We start from the raw sequence: 24014 nt of genomic DNA on the forward strand, positions 1-24014 counted from the left end.
AAAAGTATTAGAAGAAAATGTGCGTTCCTAAGGAAATATTCGATCCTGAAAGGGTTAATTGATCAATTCTTATGTGTACACATATTTAGGAAGAAAACAAATGTTTATGGCTAAAGAATATACGATATGTTTCCCATTACTCCTCCGCTAATTTAATATTATAATTTTTAATAAATTAATCAACCGAGCACACTTCTAGACCGGCGAATCTTCAGCGCAATTTCTGTATAATAATCTGCATAATAATCATACTTCAAGGTATTTACAGTAATTGTACTTACTTCCTGTTCGAACTTCTCCCAAACTCCGGAATCACTTCATTAGAGCCGAACGAAATCTCGGTATCTGTTTTGTACTTCGTTTCCGAATCGGTATACTAAAAGTATATTCTCCTATAGTAACAGTCTTTCATAGGAAATGATCCACGAACACGGCGACTCCATGAACATAAGCAGTAACGAGGACAATCCCTCGTGATCGATCCGCCATCGACGAATCACTATACTCCAAAAAATTGTCATTTCTCTTGTTTTATTTACAATCGCTAAAATCTTCGAATTACAAATAGCCTGTGTGCTACTTGTCGGCAATCGGCCTCGAGGAAATTCGCGCGATCAAAAGCGACGCCGTAAGTGTCGGCTATACAAATGGATCCGCTCTGAAAAATTATTTCAACGCGTTGGACACATTCTGAAAACGCGACCTCAGCACAACACGACGCAACGTTACGAGTTGATGGATATATCTTTTTTAGAAATTCTCTTTTTGATTTTGAATATTTTTCAGACTACGAAAAATAAGAACGCCATATCGGACGAGCGCGAGAATTGAAATAATGGAGGGCAAGAGGTAATGAACGAAATGAACGATTGATATATATTTAAGTTTATTTTTCTTTTACGAACGTACCGGTTTTCGTCAGACGATGTACATAATAAGTTATGAGTAAAAGAGTGTTGGCTTTATCCAGGACCGTCAATTTATTCGACTGCTCAGAATGAATTGTAAATAATTAATCAATTAACTAATTAATTGATTAACCCTCTCCCCTCACCCAAACCTCACGTTACCTGAGTGATGGCGCGCGCGCGCGTGTGTGTGTATCTGTATGAATATATTGAACGTGGAAACAAACATACGTAGAAAAATCGGAGAGAACGAACGAAGAGAGACAAACTTAAACAAATATATAAGTAAGGACGAAAAAGATGGTATCCCGCTTCCCCTTTCCGGTCAGTCGTGGATAATACCAATTCTCGACGATTTTACTCAAATATATAATATACTTTCTATTAACCTTCTGTTCGTTAATTCGATATTCTTTTTTGTAGATTTTTTTTTCTTCTTTCCTCTTCGTCTTTCATTAGATGACCAAATACAAAAACATAGGTGATACAATATATATACTATATATATATGTATAATGTTATAATACAAATGTGCCTCGTACTGTGCTGAGTACGATAGATCAATCAAATTCGACAACCGTTCATAATTCATATTTTATCCTTCTGTTTGTTCACGTATTTTGTCTTCTTTCCTTTGTTCACATCCTCGGCTACCCCTTTCTCACAGATCATTATGAGATATGCTCATTATGATCATTATGATTCACAATCACGCCACCTACCATTCACATCTTCGCTCTGTTACTAATTAGACGTCACGCTATAGCAATATCGATAATTCCTTCGATTTTCTTTCTCCTCGAATCGCGTATATATACACATATATGTCATCCTATATATGTGTATATATGCACAAAGAAATATAATTGCTTACAATTCGTCTCTCTTCAATAATTGTATACCGTTTCTCTAGAAGTTTGTTACAACGAACAATAGAACGTTTAATTGAACGCTTTCAACTTTCCACCTTGCTCATTCATACGATCATATTTCTCCGTTGTATTCGCTTACACAAACACACACACGCACACTGTATTCATCCTTACGTTCCCTTATTATCCTTCATAGCAACAAGCATTGTAGGACGATTGACGTTTTTCTTTCCCATTGTTCGCCATTTTCTTCCTCGTAACCCATCATCGTCTTTTTTTTTTCTTTTTTATAATAAATATGTACACACTTGAACATTTGTACAGGTCAAAGATCTTCCTCCCTACGATTAGTTTAGTCGTTTTGAACCTCCCGTCTAACAATATTTGTCATCGATATCCTCACACGTAGCGCCTCACTCATTCTCTCTCTGTTCCAACTCTATATATCCTTTTTCTCTTGTGCAAACCATAGATGCAACAGGTGTGTGTGTTCAATTGCTTTTTTTTCCTCTTCTCTCCTTCCATATCGCTTTTTCCTCTCTTCCTCCTTTCCTTTCGTGTCGATCGATCGAACAACCATGATCGATCGAAAAGTCCGCGACGCTAATTTCAACGAACGCACGACTCTCGTCCAGACGATCGAAAACTGTGCGTATCCCTTTCTTCGTTCAGGGACGCCAAGAACAGCGTCGAATCACGACGTCCACGAGCTATTATTTTTTCAAGACTTCGACACTCGGTTAGCTTATTTACGAGTTTTTTTTTCTACTTTCTAACATTGCACACGGTTCCGGGACGGCAAAGAATCGGACACGGGATCGATCGTCTTTCGACAAAGAATCGCGCCGTTGAAAGGCACGGGCGAAGATGAAAGGGAACGCGATCGATGGGAGCGATTCGTGCAAGTGTATATAGATTCCTCTTTTGAACAAACCTTTGAATTTTGGGTTTCTAAGGATTCGCGACGGTTTTCGAGAACGTTCGACTAATCTAAGGGCAAGAAATGCACGCGAATTTTTAACGTCTCTCATTTCTATGATTAAGGAAATTAATTTAATACGTAAATGTAAGATTTCATAAAACGAACGAAATTTTGTTAAACATTAAACGAAGAAAAGAAATGAATTTTTGACAAACAGGATTCGCGTACATTCCTTGCGAGCATAGTTGAGACTCTTAATAACTAATCGAATGAATTCCATACTCCTTTTACTGCCAGATTTATTGATGAGATATAGATGAAGGTACATCTGGGCCCCAATAAAGTGCTACTTTAAATCGAGATTAAAACGAAAGAAGCGTATGTCACCTAATAGATCATTCTGCTCGCGATCGTTCGCCAACGTTCCGCGGACTAACGTTTATCCGTTGAACAGTTAGCAATTTTCCGTTTTCTTATATTTCTTTTTCTCCCTGTATAAATGAACGACCAACTTGTAAATGCAACAATGATTGACAATGATCGTAAAATGGTAACGTTCTCGCAGTAGAAAGTAAAAATCTCTAATCTTTCTCTCTTTCCATCCATGTCTGTCGCAATCTTTCGATCGTAAACCAAGACTCGCGGCTCATGCAGCTACTCATCGATCAATCGACTCGTTTCCTTCGTGTACTTGCTTCGTAGGGACACAAACGTTTCAAGCTAGCGATCTAAAGGATATGGACAATGATATCGCATGTTGAAGATTCCGATGAAGATTCGATCGGGTGTCGTGTGATTAATAACTTCTAAACGGCTCGCTAACCAGGTCATAGACCTGGAATATGCATATATGTATGTGAACGTATTGAATATAATATTCGACCATCCAGGACAACGAGATACCTTGAACTGTTCTGTTTCGATAATGTTTTTATGTTGATGATGGCTGATGGAATTACTATAAATGTATAAAAAAGACGAATTATACCGCGACGCACCTGTCCGCGCTTCAATATCGCTAAAGATCACAGTTGCGCGGTCGATTTTCTAGAATTAGGGGCAATCGATGAGAATCGCCTTACGCTTACACGCCTTAGACTAACGCCGTTACTCTCGTTCCTGGACAGTCAAAATCGCATGTGCTGCGATTCACGAAGAAAACGAATCGTCGAAGAGCTGCGTGACTCGTCGAGGATCTTAAGTTCCTCCCTCGATCGCGCGTTTTTACAGGTCTCCAATGTTCTTTCTTCCCAGCTTCTTATCTCTCTTTGTTCTTTCATTTCATTCCACCCCCATCCTTATAAATAATTTCGTTCATTTCCCCGTCGAAAGTTACTAAATCCGTCCTTTTCCTTTTAATTCTTCATCATCCTTGTATCCTCTTTCCTTTTACTTTTCATTCTGCACATTTTTTGTCTTTTGCTTTTATTTTGTTTACTTCTAAGCTTGTATAAAAACGATAGTTTTTTTTTTTTTGTTTATTCAATTACACCAAAAGACGAGTTGTGTGCATAAAGCAAACTATATTGGGACAACATGAATTCTGAATAAATACTTAATATTACAACAAAATTTTAAGTATTCTTTCGTAATGTCATCACTATATAGTTTGTAAGAAAATAAGATACTTTACTTGAAATTTGTATGTACAGATATTACAAACAACACACTCTCGCTCGCTTCGCTCTCCCTCTCTCTCATAATGCATAGGCAATGTGTTTCTGTTTTCTTTCATTTTCTTTCTTTTTTCCTCTTTTAATCTTTTTTAACTAAACGCTTCTCTATAATACATTGCTATGGAGTAAGCCTAAATAAATCCATTTTTCTATGCGATTCTTTCTTTCTCTTATAATTTTTTTGTTTCCCTTTGTTGTTGGCTTTTTCTCTTCCTCGCTGTTTTCCCGAGTTTTCTTTTGATTCGTATCTTTTTCTCTCTGTTATCTCTTTCTTCTTTTTCGAGATTTTGAAACAAAAATTTACAATACCAATTTTTTCACCGTCTTCTTGACAAGTTCCTTCCTTAAAAAAAAAAAAAAATTCAAATCATCCCGAGTACTGGCCACTCTGTTTTTCTATCTCCGTGAAAAGAAAACTAAAATCTCGTATCAATTTTGGTGTTATTATTCAATATTATTTACAATAACAACTTTTAGTCGAATAATGCGTGATGTATTCCAAGAAAACGTTACAACTCGGGCTCCTTTTCTTTATTAAATTAGATACTTGGTTCGTGTTGTTTCACCATCGTTTTAGTTGATTCTATCAAAATCCACTTTTTAAATTACGATTACGCACATAAACAAATTTTACAATTTTCTTATGTTAATATTCATCATATAGAGAAATGTCTTAAATTGTGGTGTTAACTGTAAACAAAATTCCTTTTTCTTAATTTTAAGTTAAGTTTCGAGAATTGTAAATAAAAATTCTTCTTTTGTGGTTGCATTTTAGGTTTTGATAACAGTGGAAAGGAAAGGACGACAAAAAAGAAAAGAAAACGAAAGAAAGTTTTACGAGTAATTTTTCCATTTGAAATATGAGAATTGACGAAATCGACTCATGGCTGAACCAAGTTCCTCCCTCTAGTCACGTGATCGAAATATTTCGAACGGTTTAACACGGACCGAAAAAATCTTAATATCCACCACATGCCCTAGCCAACAGATAATTCTAATAGATCGTCTCGAGATGATCGATCCTTAAATCGTTTGAACTCTCTCAATCTCGTCCAATCAAACTATGTCGCAGAGAAAGATCGCATGCATTCCCGCAGAGCACCACCGTCCTCTGTACACATCAGCATCGTTTTTAATCCACATTTTGTATACTTATTATTTTGTGTTTAGTCTTGCTAAAAGTTTTAGTCCATTTTCGTGATCGATGGGGCTACGTCGCGATTTCAGAGCGTCCGGCACTGGCATTTCCTATAACATCAGTGTCATATATATTTATATATATATATATATATCTTATATATTTTTTTTCTCTCCCTCTCTCTCTCTCTCTCTCTCTCTCTCTCTTTCTTTCTCTTCCTGTATTCGAATTCATACAAAAAAAAACGCAAATAGAAGAAAAAACAGAACGCCTACACTCACGGCCGACAGGAAAACGCACCAAGAAAAAACGCCGCACACACACCAGTACGCACATCAGCCACTTATTTTAGAGGTCTCGTACGCAGTATGTAATATGTACACGTTGGACGCGGGAACACACCACCGCACTCACACTAAAAAGTCAGGATCACTATAGTCTTCGTCACTCTCGCTGCTATCGGAAACTCTTCTCCTGTTCTTCTTTTTGTGTTTCTTCACCTTCTCCGATTTGTGCGTCCGATGTCTGCGGTGTTCCATCGTGCCCTCCTGGTGGTTTTCATACATCGTTAACTTGGACACATACAACGCCATTATGTGTGACGCTGATACGATGTTTATGCGACGCGTGGACCGGCGTGGAGACCGGAATGAGTCCACTGGCGGTCATCAAGTTCACCGAATTGATCGGATGCTCGATGGACGAATTAGATTACCTCGTTTGTATCTTCTTCCGGTTCTTCCAAGTCGAACTTCAGCATTAACTGTTTGAAGTCCAAGTACTCTTTCACTAGCTTCCTCCTGCCATCGGAGTCAAGCTCAGCGCTACTCACTCCCTCCTTCAGTCTCTGCAGAGTGGCCTTTGGTTTGAACAGCAAATTGCTCTTACGGCTCACCGCCTTCTCGTACACCTTCGCTGCCTCTGTCGGCGAGTATTGGCCGATTTTTTGGTCAGAGAAGCCGTACAAGTCTTTCAAGTGCTGCCTTAGAGTGAGCAGCAACAAGAAGCCTTGGCTGGCGGTAATGTAATCCCTCAGCAGCGTCGTGTCCTCTGGTAACCTCGCCAGCAGGGCCTCTTCGTCCTCTTCGTCATCCTCTTCATCTTCTAACACTGATAACAACTGGTCTGGTCGCGGTTGTCCATCCGGTCCAATAGATGCATGGGCCTGATGTTGCTGGTGTTGATGATGGTGTTGCAGTTGAGATTGACTGCTGCCTTCTTTTGGTAACAGCGCCTCTTTAAATGATTGCACCAGATTTGTACCAGACATTGAGATGATGATATCAATGTGATGGATGATGAACAGAGGCTCGTCTTGTACTTGATATGTAAAATAAGCGAGATTGTCAGCCAAGTAGAGCATCTGCGATAAGCTTGTCTTTGCAGACTCATCGAACTGCTTCAGGAAGGACAAGACGATAGCTCTCCTCTGTTGCTTAGTGTTCCTCAGGATGGTGTACAGAAAACCGTTTAGTGCACCAGGAAACTCGCCATCTTTTACTCGCATTCCTCTTACCGTGATGTCGTTCTGCAGAATCTTCTGTAGCCGATAGCTCAGCTTGATGCCTAATTGCGATTTCATATGAATGAAGCCCGGATATTTCTTCTCGATGTCCTGAAGTTGCTTGTCTGCGCTGTGACTCACTGCCTTTTCGCAGTCTGTGCTCATGCAGATCAGGTAGGGAACTATTTGGACTGGATGAACTAGACCTTGAGCCAGAATCAACTGGATTACTTTAAGTGCTGCATGTCTAACGCTGATGTTCACATGCAAAAACGATTCTAGGATCTCTTTTACGTATAACTGGATCACTGTGCTAGCCATTCCTGATGATACGTCCCCCATTTCTTTTAGATTCTCCTGTTTGGACATCTTCGCCCATTCCATGTCCTGTTTAATCATCCTTTTGTCTTCCTCCTGTAGATAAACCTCAACATTATTCAGCACCTGAATCCTCATATGGACCAATGCGTTTTCTGAAGTGAGCAGATGATGGTACAGTTCCTTTAACTCAGGAAGCAACATAAATTCGTAATGACGGATACATAAAGAACCAATAGCGGACAAAGTAAAATGTCGAATATCATCATTATCCAGATGCACGAAGTAATTTAATGTTTCGAACACTTGATCCTTTATATTTTCCGCTAATCCCTCGATCACTTCAGGGTCGGTAAAATTGAAATGTCTAAGCAACAAGCCAACGGTGAATAATGCTCTCCTGACAAAAGGCCGATACTTTAAAAGCATAGGATTTGTAGGGTCTTTCTCGTAAAAGGATTTGTACTCAGTCAGATGTCCGTAATATTTCTTAAAACAGTCTCGTATTAATTTAAAATTTCTGGTTACATTGTTCACTATTGAACCTAAACAAGAAAGACAGCTAGCCACGACGGATCTATCGTGTTGCAAAATCAGCTTCACCGAATCCTCTTCCAACTGTGCTAAAAAAGTCTCGCTAGGGTGTTCCATCAGTGGCACAACTAACTCCAATGTGTGAGCTACGCTACTGATGATCTGATAATCGCCCTGCGTTTGACACTTCAAGCTCAAATAAGGCTGTAACGTGATCGCGTGATTGACTAGCAATTGCGGCCGTATCTTAGCAAACAGATACAAGGTTGTCAAACAAGCGACCAATCTTTGAGAGGATCCTTTTTTCTCAGACTTCTCAGACTCTTCCAGGTTCGTCTCTTCTAGTCGAAGAACGTTTTCAATCAAGCAATCAACAATTTGTTTGCACGCCGTCAATAATGCCTTTGTGGGCTCGGTTTTCATCTTTGTACTATCGTCTTTGTCTTCCTTGGGCTTGAACAAGCTAACCAGCAGCTGTTCGAACCACTCCAAACCCATATCTTTACTAGCTGCCACAACATCCGTGATATTCATAACCTTCCTTAGCAATGACTCGGAATCTAATGTGGGACGTTCTCTGACCGGTGTGAACCACATATTTTGAAACACCTCCATTACCAATTTTCTAATACCTTCCTCGTCGTTCACTCGTCTGATCATCTTCACGCAGATCTCCGGGATCTTGGGGAAGTCAGGACACTCCATGCAGATATCCTTGAGAATCTTGATTACACGTTTACGAACGCTAACACCAGTATCAAGAATTCTAGCTGATAGCATGTCGTAGTATTTATCTATTAATTCGGGCCTACTTAGTACAAATTTTCCTACCAGATCGACGGCTGCCTCGCGCACTGACGTCGCATGGTCTAGAAACGAATGCTTTACGCCCAGCTGCATGTCCACTCGCGCCAAAACGCTTGGATCCGCTTCAACGATCATCGTCAGGCACTTCATCGCCTTTGTCCTGATCGCTATAGACGACTCTGTGAGCACGTGTAGGATCTGCTTCAGGTATCGATCGAAACTCTGCGAAAACGGCCTTTTCGAAGCGAGATACTGTGATATCAGTTCTGCTGAATTATAATCGATATAGGTCTGAAGAATATCCGGTTTTGTGCCAGTGCTATACGGCCTTATTCTACTTATAATGTACTTCTTTTTCTCTTCTATGATTCGGTATGTTTCCGAGTACTTTTGTTCGTTATTGTCGTTTTCGTCGGCATCAGGTTCATCTAATTCTGATTTTGATTCCTGATCACTCGTGTGGTGCTTGTGTTTCTTTTTCACTCTCTTCTTATGCATTTTCTTACTGGGACTATTCTTTACCTGACCAACCCTGGATTTTTCTAACGCACAATCTCTATACCATTGTGCTAGATAGAAATGGCGGGCGTAACCTAAGGCGGAGTCCTTGGTTCCGTTTACAGCCAAGTAGTCTAGAAGCACTTTCTGTAAAAAACCCGTCCGCTCTTCGTCCTCACTCAAACCTACAATCTCTTTATCATTCACCTGGTCATATTCGGAGTCCTTTTGCTGTTCAATCTTGATGTCCTTTATGATCTGGTCAATAGTAGATAGCTTGCATTGAGAACTTACCGCGTCCTTTCTTAATCTGGCTGCGACAACGCCGAGGTAATCGATGGAGGCCACCCTGAGCGCCATATCTGAACTTTTATTAGAGAAATGACCCACTAATAAGTTTCCAAGTAAACTCAGAAGCAACTCAGCCGCTGGCCATTCCGGTTTGTTGACTGTGGCCAACAGATCTTGCACAAAATTCTCGAACAGTGGCCTGTAATCAATTTCCTCACCTTTGCTGCCGCATTTGTTCAGGAACACCGTTAAAAAATTCCCCGCTATTCTAGTGGCGGTTTCGTACTTGTTTATGATCAGGACATCTGCATCTACGTAATTTGCTTTTTTCTCTTCTTTTTTCTCTTCATCATCTTGTGACTTCTTATGTTGTGGGAGTACATTTTCGGGTAATACAACAACACATTGAATCAGCTGTAAGACCAACGCTGTCAACATCTGTATGTGATCTTCAGAATTTAACCTGTAAGTTCTTAGACTCCTTTTGCTGCTAGGAAGTCGAGCTATAGACGCCAAAATATCATCTAACAACAATCTCCTATGCTTCTCGTATTTAGTAAATATTATCGTAACCAATTTTAAAGCGCTCAATTGAAGATCACTAACAGATTCAACAAAAAATGGCGCGACACCTAATGTAGAGGCATGAAGGACACTAGTGTCTGTTAGAACCTGGATGTTTAATAGTTCAGCAAGAAGACCAACTAATTCGTGCATTTTGTTGTATACTTGAAGGATACTCTTCTCACGGACTTCTTTCATATGACCTCTTTTCTTACGACCACTAGAATTATAATTGTCAGTCTTGTTTTTTGTGTCTATTTTGTAAACCGGATCGAATGAAGGATAAATAGTATTCTGCAATTGAAACTTCATGAAAAGGACTATTCTGTCGATCACGTCTTCCAGGTAGACCATTTTTGGCATGTTGTTAGACGTCATGATGTGTAATGCAATTAAAGACGCATCCACGGCACGTTGTACTCTCTCCATGGCCAGCTGTGTCCATAATCGACTTTCATCAACATCATCGTCCGGATCTGCCAACGGAGACACCTTGGCTCCATCCCGAATGTTTTTCTCTAAAATGTTTAATAGTCTAACCAATCTATCTGCTGGAATCGACTCCATTGCTCCTAATGCTTTCAATTTAGCTGCTTCTGTGCATAAATCGTGTAACTGGTATTTAGGAATTAATAATTCTGGAGGCACATCACCATCATCATCCAATTCGGCATTAGTTGCTACGTCTTCTGTGTTTTCAAATATCGTTTCTATGGTTGTGTTGAAACGTTGATACGTATTAGTTTCCATCAGCTCCTCCACGCTAAGTTTAGCCAATACAGGAACGAGTTTCTTTTCTACTTTGCGGATTTTTGGTTTCGTGGGTGTAAAAGCTTCTTTCTTCTCGTCTTCGTCATCGTCATCTATTATCCTTTTTCGTCTGCGCGTTTTATCTTCGCTCTTCTTCCTCTCGGCTTTCTCTTTTTCCCTTTGAACCTGACGTTCTTTCGCACGTGCTTTAAAATATTTATTATTTTTACCGATTTCTTCCTCGCTATCAGACTCAGACTTTACATCTTCACGATTAGAAATGCCCATCTTCGCGGCCCGACTTGGCGACTTCTCGGCAAACGCGGTTAGACTCTTCTGCATCAAAGCTTGATCTGCTAAGGATAGTCTGTCCAACATAACAATCGGCTCTTTTAATTTCTCCGGCAAAGAAACGGGTATTTTCATCCCCTTTTCTGAATTGTTGTTCTGTTGGTGCTGTATCACTACTGGCGTGGTAGTGTTTAATGTATTTACCATTTCGGTGGTATCCATGGTTGGATAAGATGTGGTTTCTGTTGTAGATAACAGATGTTGCGTCACGTTATCCATGCTCTGCTGTTTCGCTTCAATATTTTCTATTGGTATATCAATGTCAGGAAGACCTGTGACTGGATCGAGTAAAAACTGCTGATTTTCTTGCACTGTACTATCAATGTCCATTGGTTGATGATTTTCTAATGGATGATGTACTTGTTGATTCATCATAGGATCGTACATATTTTGCTGGATATTAATAGGTTGATGTTGTTGCAAAGGTATATTAGCACGCATAGGAGATGCCATATGCATATTATGTTGAGGTGTCATACCAGCCATATTGTGGTGTTGAGGTGTTACATTACCGAGAGTTGTTAATGGTGTCCCAGGAGAACTCATATGTGCTGGAGAATACATATTTGGTTGCGGAGTCATGTTGGGTAGAGGGTTTATGCCGGTAGGCGGGGGTAGCACTGTTCTAGCAGCAGCAGGATGAGCTGGACTACCTTGAGGCGTTTGTCTCGACCCTGAAGAACTCGAGTAGGATGGTGAGAATCGTTCGTAATTAGCGGATGTTTGATTGGTATGCATCATAGGTGTGCCTTGGGCCCAGTTTCGTGGTGAATTGTATTGAGGCCCCTTAAACACATGCGGATTTATTTGTAAAATTGCCTTAAGTAACTCCGGCGTATTTTGCTCGGTTTCCAAAGGCTGTTCTGCATTTGCATAATTATCTTTCAGTTCAATATGATCAGATGAGGTTTGAGATAAAGATAATATTAATTGCGGCACTAAGTTTTCATTACGAACACTTAGTAATATTTGTGCTTCCTCTGCCACTCTTGGATGAAATAAAAGGGACTTGTTAGTTAAAGTCTGAGGCAGCGGTGTTGGAAGGGGCATTTCAGGTAACAAGTCAGTAAGACTCGCAATACCAGCGAGAGTTGTGATTGGCACACTCGGTATAACCCCGTTCATCTTGAATTTGACTTGTTCTGGCATTACAGCCTGGACAAAAAATATTGAAATTAGGTCCAATGTCCTTATATGTACCTTGAGGTTCATAGAATTATCCAACGTAACAAACACAGCACTGACATATTAGAAAATGTCTTATTCACAGTATATGATAAATATAAATCAACAGAACATATCTAAATGCACTGTTTCCACGGATGCTTAAAGAAATCATTGTTAAAATCTTTACACTCGCATTTTCAAGGCATTCCGACATAAGAGATCTTTCACTGTCAAGGAGAATTGTACCTAACGCTTATTAAAGAACACTAGCACTAAGGCATATATTGGGAACTTAACAAAGTCTCTTTTAAGTTCCCATGATGCAGTAGCAATTATCAACCAAATTTTGATGAAGCACGTGGATCCTCCAACAAACGGTCCATTGTTAGCAATAATTTTTTGTCCTGAAACAGACATGTAATAAATATAATGGCATTTAAATCATTAATTTGACATATTTATGTATATAAATTAAATCTATATAAAAGAATAATATTTCAAAGCAATGAATAAATATAAATACTTTTATTATTATTTCAATTTTTTAAATATATAGTATGAAATGTACAAATAGGTATATTATTTTGATAAACAATAAGGTAAAATTAATCTACACTTATGTAACGTTAAATTAATGACATACTTTTATGAAAAAATATTAATTTCAGATAAATTTATTTTTCAGATCTATATTATATAAAATTAATAAAAAATCAATTTAAGTGGAAAATAAGATATTAATACTTTATTATACACTTAAAAACATTAAATATTAACAAAAAATAAAAATCTCTCTATAAAGGTTAGACTAATTACAAATGATATTCTGAAAGCAAAATAAAATAGAATTTAAAAATGTTCTGGTTTAAATTTAAAAAATCATATTATATTTCTATTCTGAGTAACAAACAACAATATTTCATTCATATTAATTACAAAAATAATATTATATTATAGCTCTATATATTTGTACATACATATATACATATATATGCATGCTTTAATGTCATAACAAAAATGTAATGAAATTAATTAAATCATTTCCAAAATCAGTGCAATATTTTTCACAAATATCAGCATCACTAATGGATTAAATATAACACACTGAAACAAGTCCACGTTAACTCCCAATTAAGATCAACAATCAAATGAAGAAATCGCTTCACACGAACAATGTCAAACGGAAGTGTCATAGTTTCTCAATACAAACAATCTTTCCTTCAATGATCCTGATCATTTGTCTCGTTGGAACAATTTTACAGAAAGTATTCGTCTAACATAAAATGATTGATTCACTATCACCACATCAAGTTGTTATTATTACCTCCAATTGTCGAGTATCTACCATCCAACATCATACATATGATAACATGGCCTTAACCAGGTTGCTACAGGCTGGAAATCTCCCAAGTGTGCTCAATTCCACTAAATAATAGAATTGCCATAGTCAGTGATGGTAACTGCGACGATCGTATGTCATTTGACGGATGAAAACAAACATCGGTGGAAGTTTTGTGTCAATTGCCTTACCTGGCTATCCAACAACGATTATTTATACTGCAGAATGCGAGTAGTGAATGGAATTTTGGCGGGAGGCGTATCGATATCCAAGATCCCAGTGTTGTTTGACGCGTGGAAATCGTCGGTATTTACACGTTTGACAAAAACAACGACTCAGTTTGTGCGAGTCTGTTCGAAAAAGTTTTCGTCGTGAAACGATATTCACTCAATTGTCATCCGTGGTTCTGGCCTATTTGGTTGGACGGGTTTTCTCGTCGATCACCAAGGAATGCACTTCGATTCGTGGCGTGTCACGATTTTCACTTATGTTTCTCGCCTTACCGCGCAAACATCGCCATGTCAAATGGGATCCATCGCAGTGAAAACAGTATTTATAGTGTGAATACGAGGAAAACAGACACAAAGGCGTCCATTTTGCTCAGCAGCGAGTTAGCGGAAGTTGCGTAGTAGATACAGGCTAGATACAGGTATACCGGCGCTACGGCGTCTTATTTCGAATTACGATGAACCGTTCGCATGAAAGCGATGCTGTTAATCCGAATTTTCGAACTTTTATTACATATATATGTATCTTGCAACATCATCAAGTATTCATTTATGCTATAATATAAGTTTTTTTGGTAGCTCCTGTTAGTTAGCAATAATTTTTACGCAAGAACAGCCATTTATCTTATAAATGTTACTATAAGATGATATATAATTCATATGAGAACAATTATTCACTTACTTTTATTGTATTTAAAAGATTTACTTATTAGTAATAAAACGTTCAAAAAAGTAAGTTTGGAATTTTTTTATACATTAAGCGTATGTGAAATGTTACGTGTCCACCTTCATATGATACAGATAATGGTTGTGAATCTCTTCTAATATTTCTGGCACGAATTTTAAATATTATCAAGCGTTTGAAGTAATAAGTAATAGCACGTAATTCGAAATTTAAAAGTTGTTTCACAGTTTCGTTCTATTCATATAGAAGTTCTATACAAAATGTAAGAAAGTTATTTATAAAGTTTATCATTTATTTGAAAATCTGCGTAACAATACTGCGCTGTTCACATAAAAGCGGTACAGTTTATCCAAATTTTGTAAATTCTATCAAATATATTTTATGCATAAAATATATACACATAATTATATTCCATTATATATTACCAGTTAAAATTTGTTTCGTTTTACCAAATAGTTGTCCAAAAAACAGTTGGCAGAACCTATCATACATTTTGAAGCACATTCAATACTGTATTCAATGACCTAGCAATAAAAGTGTTCGTAGGTGGCGCCACTAGGCCTTTTAATTATACAACTTTTTGATAATTAACATCTAAAAAGATATCTTTCAATTAAATATCGCTTTAATTAGCTGATTTAACATTGACATATATTAGTAGATTCAATCGTTCTTCTCGTACAACATATCTGAATGCTCTTAAATAATATCTAAGAATCGATTGTATAAACGATTAGTTATTCTTTTAATACTATAACGAACAAAAGTATATAAAAAGTAATGGAAAATTTTGGGATATTGACACGCTTTTTAATCTAAAAGTTTGGATATAAAATAAAAAGGCTAATATTTATTAATTATTTACATATACATATGTATATACATATTTCGACGCAGAACGTTTTCACGAATTGGCCGGCAGATCGCGCTACGGTCGATGTAATTTCACTTCTCGTGGTTGAAGGCTTGAGGAAAAATAAAATTCCGAGTAAAACTTCAAAATGGCGCGACTGCTGAGTGTAAACACCCAGTTTTGATGTTAAGTAAAGTGAATTAATCGCGAAGTGTTCGCGTGAAAGTTCGATCGACTGCTACATCCTTTTTGTGTTTCACGGTGTAACGATCAAATTTTACCTGAATGTTCACTGTATCCACGATCGCCCATTCCATACCAGGTAAGTATCGAAATTGTTTGACATTGAAAGTATTTTCTCATTTCATCCAATTTAACCTACTCGCGTATATCTTATTAAAAAGTATTTTAGAAAACTTGTTTTCTCTTGTGAACAGTGTTTATATTGAAAGTTTGACAAATTCCGAGGAATTGTAAAGTGATGATGTCCAAACGAATTTTAGAACATCTTTCCCTAAGTGGGACGTTTTCCTATCATAAAATGCAAATTATTTTCTGTGTGATTTACCATGCTTAACATGCAAATCTGTTGCTCTAGTATAGTGCGAACGTCTATTTTCTTTAGTCTATCTTTAAGTAATGATTTTGGTGACAGAGCGCGTATGGAGCTATATGTATAGTTTTGATGCTCAAAAATGAAGCTTGGTTAGAAATGGGTGAAAGTTTCTGTAATTCTTTTAATCTGTCTTGATAGTAACACTCATAGGTACATTTATGTAAGTATTATAATTTGTAGACGGCGAATGTTTATATACATTCATATACTTGCAACTGCGGATAAATGCAACATTGGAGATCTATCTCATTCTTTATTACAGTTTATATATTTTTGTATATAATGTGCAGTCTATAGATTCTTACATATATAAATTTTTTATAAATGCATATACATTCACAGTTTAATAAGCGTTGTTAAAATTTGAGCGATAAAATACCAAAGAAAACAGTATACACATGTAGTAATATATATATTTATTTGAATGATATTACATTCGTAGTACTTTATCGAAGCAGTTTATATATTATTTCCTGTAAAATGAATATAAAAAATATTTATAGAATACCAATATCATGACAAGATCTTTACTATTTGTAGTTGTTTTAGGAAGTGACCCGAACAAGATGACGCAGAAGCGTTGTGCTGGCATGTCACATGTTGGGTAAGTCCTAATGAAATTACTATTTTTTTATTTACCACAATTGCACTCATCAAATACTATCAGATACTATTCAAATTATCTTTCATATTTTTTAATTAGTTAAGTTTTATATTGTTGTGTAATTTTTTATTCAAAATTATTTTTTTAATTTATTACAACTTAAATACATAATATTATTAATTATTATTATCCAAATTAATTCTACATTTTTCAATTAATCAAGCACGAAGCTCTTGCCTAATTTTCAATTCCCAATCTTGCTTACTTATCAAGCTTCTAGTAATCAAATATCACTAATTATTCTTATTACTTTTATTGTCATTACTATATTATTACTGTGTTTTAAATTATCTTCTACATTTTTAATTAATCAAGTCTTCATTTTTTATCAAACTCTAATTGCAAAAAAAATTAAAGAATGGTAAATAAAATTCTGGGATTCTTAAATATTGATTTATTCTAATTTAATCTAATTTTATTTGTATTACAAATATTCTAGAATTTTTTTATTTCTTAGAAAATATTTTGTAGGAAAGTTTTGTTAGTAATGTTTTATTTTTAACAAATAGTGTAATATTTTTGTCGACACACATTGTGAATTGAGGAAATTTTGAGTCGTTCTCGATTAACACGATTCCAAGAAGTATTACAGTGGCGACAATGAGCCCGGCTACGATGTCTGGCACAATGGTAGGCGATTTTCTGGGTTGTCGATACCCGCTAATATTCGTTCGTACAAGCGGTTGCGACATCGCGCTAGAAACATTTCGTTATCGTAAGTGTTGCATACCTTTACCTCCGTTGTAAACGGTTCTCGAACGTTACAACGCCTTGAAATGGCTCTTTGAACTGGGCATTTGCACGTTAATCGTCTATAAACGATCAGCAGATAAGCTTCTTGTTCATTGAAGCGGTAAATTTCTTCAAAGATAAAAAAGATACCGTGAGTGATCATTAGAAACTGAGAATTTTAGTAATACTAATGAAATTCAATATTGATTTTTTAATATAAATATTAATTGTTAATAATTTATTTTGTTTTATTAAAATTATATACAATCTTATATAATTTCTTCAAAATTCTTGAATTTTATTTATTGTAATTTACTCTAATTTAAGTCTGTAAAATTAAAAAAATTTCCTTTTTCTAGATTTCTTTCCTAAAACTTTGACTTTTCCTGGAATTCCAAAATTTTGATTTATCCTAATTTAATATAATATTATTTGAATTTAAAAAATTCTAGAATTTTTAAATACCTATATCTTCTTAGGTTTCTGCGATATAAAAGTAAGATTTCCTGATTTGTTGAAATGACATAGCAAATTAGTATTCCGTGATTAATTTTATATCCTAGAAATTTTTAAAAATAAAAATTAATTAGGAAGGCGTTATAGCCGTTTCAGCCGTATAATCGTTTTAACACAAAAAGAGTGCAAGCTGTAATTGTTTATGTTTATATAAAGTTTGTTATGTAGAGGATGGTTGGTCGTGTGATTTAAATAACGAGATTACTCGATATTGAAACCGTCAAATATATTTTAAAATAATTAATAAATACAGAGAATGTTCGCTAAGACGCTCGGTACTAACTGATTCGTTAAAGACTGTGTATGGATCGCTAATAAAATCGCTCGAGACTGAGATTGAAAAAACTGGTTACCTTACGATCGCGTTCGTTTATTGACTTTTTTTGCCGGTTGCACATAGCGGCGATATTGTTTCGCCCGGAGTTTATTTATTATTGTATTATGTATGTCCTAATGATGTTGATAATCCGAGGCAAAACAACAACATGATTCGAATTGTCCTCTAGCTCATGTGTTGCTACAGTTATCTTTCTTGGGAAAAGGAAGTTATGCAAAGAAAAATAAAAATGTAATACCGCTTAAATCACAAATCACTTATAAAGAAAATCATACCGATATTATATAAATGTCTATTACATAAAATATACATTATCTGAAACGATAACTACAGCAATGATTCGATGTAATAACTTACTTCCTTCGGTGGCTCTCATTAGCCTGTCTCCTTTTATTCTAATAATTCGTTTCATCTGTCTAATAAGTAACACAATAGGCAAACAAAGTTTCCTATTAGAATGTTGCTATCTGTCGTCTTGATGGAATTGGAAACTACAAATTTTCATTTCTTTTCATTTGGTTATCCAAGTTTCACTTGGTGGACAGGTCGATTGAGTGAAAAGATCAAGGAAATTCTTTCGAAAGAAAATCACGAGCATTGCAAATCTTTCACAGAGGAGAGATACGCGCAGAACCTCTGAATCTTCTATAGTACTTCATGAGACAATCTTAAGAGTTCCAAGTCCGCAACATTACACAAAAATTTCAAATCCTTTACAAATCAAAATGCACTACAAAAGCACTTAATTATGTAATGAATCTTTCCAAGAGAATTAAAAAATAATGAGAAAAATTCACGAAAAAATTCTACAAAAGCTCCAAATCTCCTAGGAGAAGCTAAAATCAAAGAAGATACCAAAAATTTTACTTCTTCCAAAATAATCTTCAAAATCTTCTAAAAAAAAAAAAAAAAGAGAGAGAAAGAAAAGCAACACCAAAGAAATCTTCAAAGTTCCACCTTCTCCGCAAACAGCATCGTTCAAACTGTTCTCCATTGCGACTTCACACCGGCAGGAGCGATCCTGATCCTGGTCGTCCTCCTCGTGAGCATGTAGCGTGCGGAACGAGGACGATGCATCCCGGTTAAAAGTCATGCTTTACACAGTGGCTGTGTTCCGCGGCTCTCTGGTGGGAGAAGTGATAGTCCTTACCGGGGTATAGCACAGCGGCACATTATGCGGCTATGGTGGAATCAGTCACTGGCGAGTTGTGGGTGGTGACTAGTCGGCGACCCATCCGTCCGAGTAGGAACGTGCTTCCGCGTTTTCGTTCCTTTCGTTTCGTTTCGTCTCAACCGGACCGAAAATCGCGATCAGAAACATCGATCCGTCGATCGATCGTCTCAAGTTACTCTCGAGCACGTGCCGTCGCGTTGCCTCGCTTCTTTCACCAGAGTATCTTCTCTCACCGTTATCTCGAATCGTTTCATGGTTTTGGACGTCCGGACGAAATATAATATACGTAAATATATAAACTAAACATTTCTTTTCAATTATGGAAGATTGTTCATCGATGGTGGAAGTGCGACGGTGAAGTTGTAATCGTGGCGGGATTAATTATGAGAAAGGTTTGGACGGCGTGGATTTGAACTTCTGCAGTTTGATGGAGGTTTGGAGATTTCGTGAGTCGTGGGGTTGTCGGAGGTGCATTTGAATATGTGAGGATTCTTTCGTGGGAGACTTGTGCCTTGTTTGGGTTTGGTGGAGCTGAGGATTCTGATGGGATTGAGATTTGTATTTTGTGTGAAATATTCGCGAGTTAGTGCTGTTGATCGAGAAGATTCTTCGAACAGGGAAACGTACTCTCTTTGATAAACATTATCTAAAAGTAAAGTGCAAAAATAAAACCTTGTTATTTACGTTTGGAACAAGATCGATCGAGAAGATTCTTTGAGTAAGATGGAAAAATATTTCCTTTGGTGAAGAAGGCTTTTTTATTTGCATTTACTGGAAGAACTAATATTACCCTGATTACTGAAACTAATCTCGCAAGGCGTTTAGTCGATTGTCATATGACAAAGCTGGAGTTGAATTTCCGTTTCAAAAATCGAACCACAATTTATCGAGAAGAAGTCGAGCCAGGTCTGCACATCGGTTCTAATGGTGCCAGGAACGAGAATTTTAGGTGAAACTTTGTCTGTAATAATGGATGTCATTCAAGGGTCAATGGTGTAGTTTACTTGGTTCTCATGACGTTCGAGTGAAAATATTTTGTCTGTAAAATGACACCAAAGTTGCCAATATCGAACAATGTTCGTTCCATCGAGTTGTCTCTTATTCTCATTGAAGCTTCCTGTAATCGTGCCAGAAATTGGATTTTTACTGAACTTTAACTGAAAACTGGATCGATATTCTGAATATTCCAGTTAAAAATCCAAACTTTGCTGTTTTTATGCAAATTTTTACAGAAATCTGTCTATTGTCAAAATATTCGTTGTTGAAATAGCAGCTTTGGATTACGGTTTCCAAATAGATATCAAGTTACTAGAAAAGCTGAAGATTTCGTGTATCTTGAAGAACAGAGGAGATCCTCCACAATAGCGTTGTCCAAACACTGGAAGTAGCTAAAAAATCATCGGTTCAACATTTTATGGAAATGACTATTGATCACTGAAATATCCATTCACCGAATTAATACCCAAGTATAATTAATAATAATATAATTATTATTGCAAAAGTGTGGATTCTGAATATTTTGAAAAATAGCAGAGGATTTCCAACTCGAGGATTGAATAAAATCCATCAAATATTCCAGATACGTTATAGAGCCATGTACTCAACTTTACACAGAAGTAACTATCTCTTGTTAGAATATTTCTTATTAAGAATGCACCTTTGAACAAGTCAATGTCTAATTACATTTAGTTACAGCAAAATCTGAAGATTTTAACTATCTTGAAGAATGAGACTTTTCGCAACAACATTGAGCAAAACAGCTATTGCATTATCTAAGAAATATTTATGACTGGAAATTCAACTTTGACAAGTTGCTTAAAATTACAGAGAAGTCGAAGGATCAGAGTATCTTGAAAAACAGAACAAATAATAAGTGAAATATCCACGATAGTATTGCTGGAAAAGCTGGAATAAAGGTTGGAGGAGGCACGGATAATTCCTGCGCGCGTCACCCATAAATACCTGTTGGATCTCTGGAAAAAAGTCACTGGGGATATCTACGAGCAACAGGCCTGGAATATCTGGCAGAGACAGGCCCGCCGCGTCGCTGTGAACCGGGTGTAAAGTATCAAAGATTCGTCGAGCATAGATCTCTGCTAGAACCAGATGACGAGAAGATAACCCTGGCCAAGGTGAACGAACGGTCTCCACTTTTCCCATTTGAATCTTCCAATCCAATACGAATTACACATCAATGGAATTGTCATAAAGATGATCATTGAATTCTCACCAATGAAACTGTTACAAAAATCATAAAATAAAATTATTTTATCAAAAGCTTGATACAGTAGAAAGGATTTTCTACTGAAATTCCTTTGGAAATCGTCGAATAAAATCACAAAAGAATTCTGTTCTTGGAAAAACCACTTGTTGAAAAAATCATAAAATAAAGTTACGAAAATTTGATACAGCAAGAAGCATTGGAAGATTCTGAGATGAAAGTCGTAAAAGTGGTAAAATAAAATTGCAATAACTCGACATAGCGGTAAAGATATTTTCTTTTTGAGAAGCTCCTGTGAGAACCATAAAACAAAACTATACGGAATAGATATAAGAAAAAGAATTTTGTTCTTGGAAAACTCGTCGATGAAACTTCTCCAATAAGTCGTGTAACTATAAAAGTAAAATTAAGTGAAACTCCACATAGTAAGAAGGATATTTTTGAAGAACTATACGAAATAACGTGTAATGATTTTAGATTGCAAGAAGTTGGAAAGAATTATAATGAAAGAAGTTTATAAGAAGATTGTCGATGAGAAGGGCATGCGTTTCGAGTTGTAACTGAGAGTAGACTAGCTTTGGACTGTAAGAGAACAGTGGAAGATCCAGGTAATCCCTGTGGACACTTCCTGTGCAATCTGTGGGCCATCTTGAGATTTTGCGATAACCGGAGGAATACATGGAGTAAGATTTCTTTTAAACTGGCCACGTAGAATCTCGTACTGAGATTAGAGGTAGCAAGATGATGAACTGATTTAAGAACCTTTATGAATAATTTCTACAGTCTACTGTACGTGATTGTGAGATTCAACTGTGACAACTGACTTTTCATAATTTGATCGAGGATTCAGGGATATTGTCTTGAGGATCCTAACGCAACAGATGATTGAGAAATATATGTAGGTTCTAGAACTTTATAAGCAAGATTATCGCTGATGTCAGATAGATACTTCAATAAAAGCTCAGCATGAATCCATGACTAATGAACTCTATGAATAATCCAGAAATGAGTCTGATGTCTGTAATCTTTGTAGAAGTCGAAAAAAATATTTTAGAATTAACATGGTAACGCTAAATCTCTGGATAACAGAAAAATGCTGTAACTTCAGCATTCCCAAGACTCAGAATAATAATTACCAATCAGTTTACATCTAATTCAACTTAAAGATCTTCGATCAACAAAAATTTTCCACAGGAAGATTTCCAACAAGTAATAAACATTCGATGTTTAGCCAAAACAGCCACAGAAAAGTCTTTAATAATTAACGAAAATTTGTCACCAAAACCACGTAGTACGCCGGAGGAATTTAAAATAGTGAGAAAGTTTTATTACTGTTAAGACTGTGAAGAAATCTTTATTATTATTCAAAGACTTAGTGCTCGAAATGAATATTTAACAACTTCTACATGAACTAAACGAAATAGAATTTCGCTACCCAACACAATAAACTCTAAAGCCATGAAACACTGACGAATGAAATATTCTTCGTTCAATAATTATACTGTTCAAAATGAATATTTAATATTTATCACACCAATTAAATGAACTGATATTCTGCTACCCAATACACTAACTAAACTCTAAAAGCATAAAATAGTGGTAAATTTAAAAAACATTTTCATCGTCGTTCAGTAACTCGGTGCTCAAGATGAATACTTAATATTCATTATACGAATTAAACGAGCTAAATAATACTGCGACTTTAATATAGTTTCAACTCTGAAAACTTAAAATAGTGGCAAGTTAAACCAATTTTTATCATCGTTTTATGTGGATATCTAATACGGAGGATGAATATTTAATACTCTTTATATGAACTAAATGAAGTAACATTTTCTGGGAGGTGGTCGGTACGAGTTTTCGGTGTTGATTACAGTGGCAAAAAGGCCGACAAAATAGAGTACCCTGGTGGTAGCGGTATGTATGGGGGCGGGACGGGTGGTGGCGGGTATGGGGTAGGTTTGGGCCCAGGAGCGGGTCCATCGCATTACATACCCTCCGCCACGTCCGTCGGCTACCAATTGCCGCCCCCGCCGCCTCCGCCGGCGTGTCCCAGCGCCGGAGGTCAGCTGCTCTCTTACGGGCCTAACTTGTCGCCCCATCATATGCAACAGACCCATGGGGACGCGCAACAGTCGAAAAGAAGGAGGTAACTTGTGTATTTCGATTTTTTTCTTACATTCCTTTGGGACGCCGGATTTTAATTCTGCTACGATCCTCGAATTTTAATACTCGAGTCTCTATCATGTTAGCGACGAAAAGGATTTGTAGTGTTTTAAGAAAATGTTCGACGTAAAATCGAGACGAAGAAACGTACCAGTGACGATTTTTTTTCGGATTTTAATCGAAT

At 36.6% G+C, this 24014-nt stretch overlaps 2 protein-coding genes across 8 annotated transcripts in view; one reads left to right on the forward strand and one right to left on the reverse strand.

Annotated features, from left to right (window-relative positions):
• Window positions 1-5692: 5692 nt before the first annotated feature.
• Window positions 5693-14270, reverse strand: Nipped-B (Nipped-B cohesin loading factor). The gene is given in 5 exon segments (XM_069128593.1): window positions 5693-6137; window positions 6139-6228; window positions 6230-12704; window positions 13625-13725; window positions 13831-14270. Coding segments are annotated over 3 exon segments (6417 nt in total). The 5' UTR covers window positions 12346-12704; window positions 13625-13725; window positions 13831-14270; the 3' UTR covers window positions 5693-5926.
• A 1227-nt stretch (window positions 14271-15497) lies between these two features.
• tgo (Aryl hydrocarbon receptor nuclear translocator homolog tgo) overlaps window positions 15498-24014 on the forward strand; it is a 47364-nt gene continuing 38847 nt past the window's right edge. For 3 of the 7 annotated variants that reach the window (XM_069128604.1, XM_069128603.1, XM_069128605.1), the window contains exon 1: window positions 22785-23813. In XM_069128604.1, coding sequence (XP_068984705.1) covers window positions 23584-23813 — 230 coding nt within the window. In that variant the 5' untranslated portion in view covers window positions 22785-23583. Of the gene's footprint in view, window positions 15727-16560; window positions 16625-22784; window positions 23814-24014 lie in introns of those variants that run through there. The other 4 variants (XM_069128607.1, XM_069128606.1, XM_069128608.1 and 1 more) reach the window with 3 other exon arrangements.

Source organism: Bombus flavifrons, chromosome 15 (genome assembly GCF_040668555.2).
Source record: "Bombus flavifrons isolate JBK064 chromosome 15, iyBomFlav1_principal, whole genome shotgun sequence".
In the NCBI taxonomy this organism is placed as follows: domain Eukaryota; kingdom Metazoa; phylum Arthropoda; class Insecta; order Hymenoptera; family Apidae; genus Bombus; species Bombus flavifrons.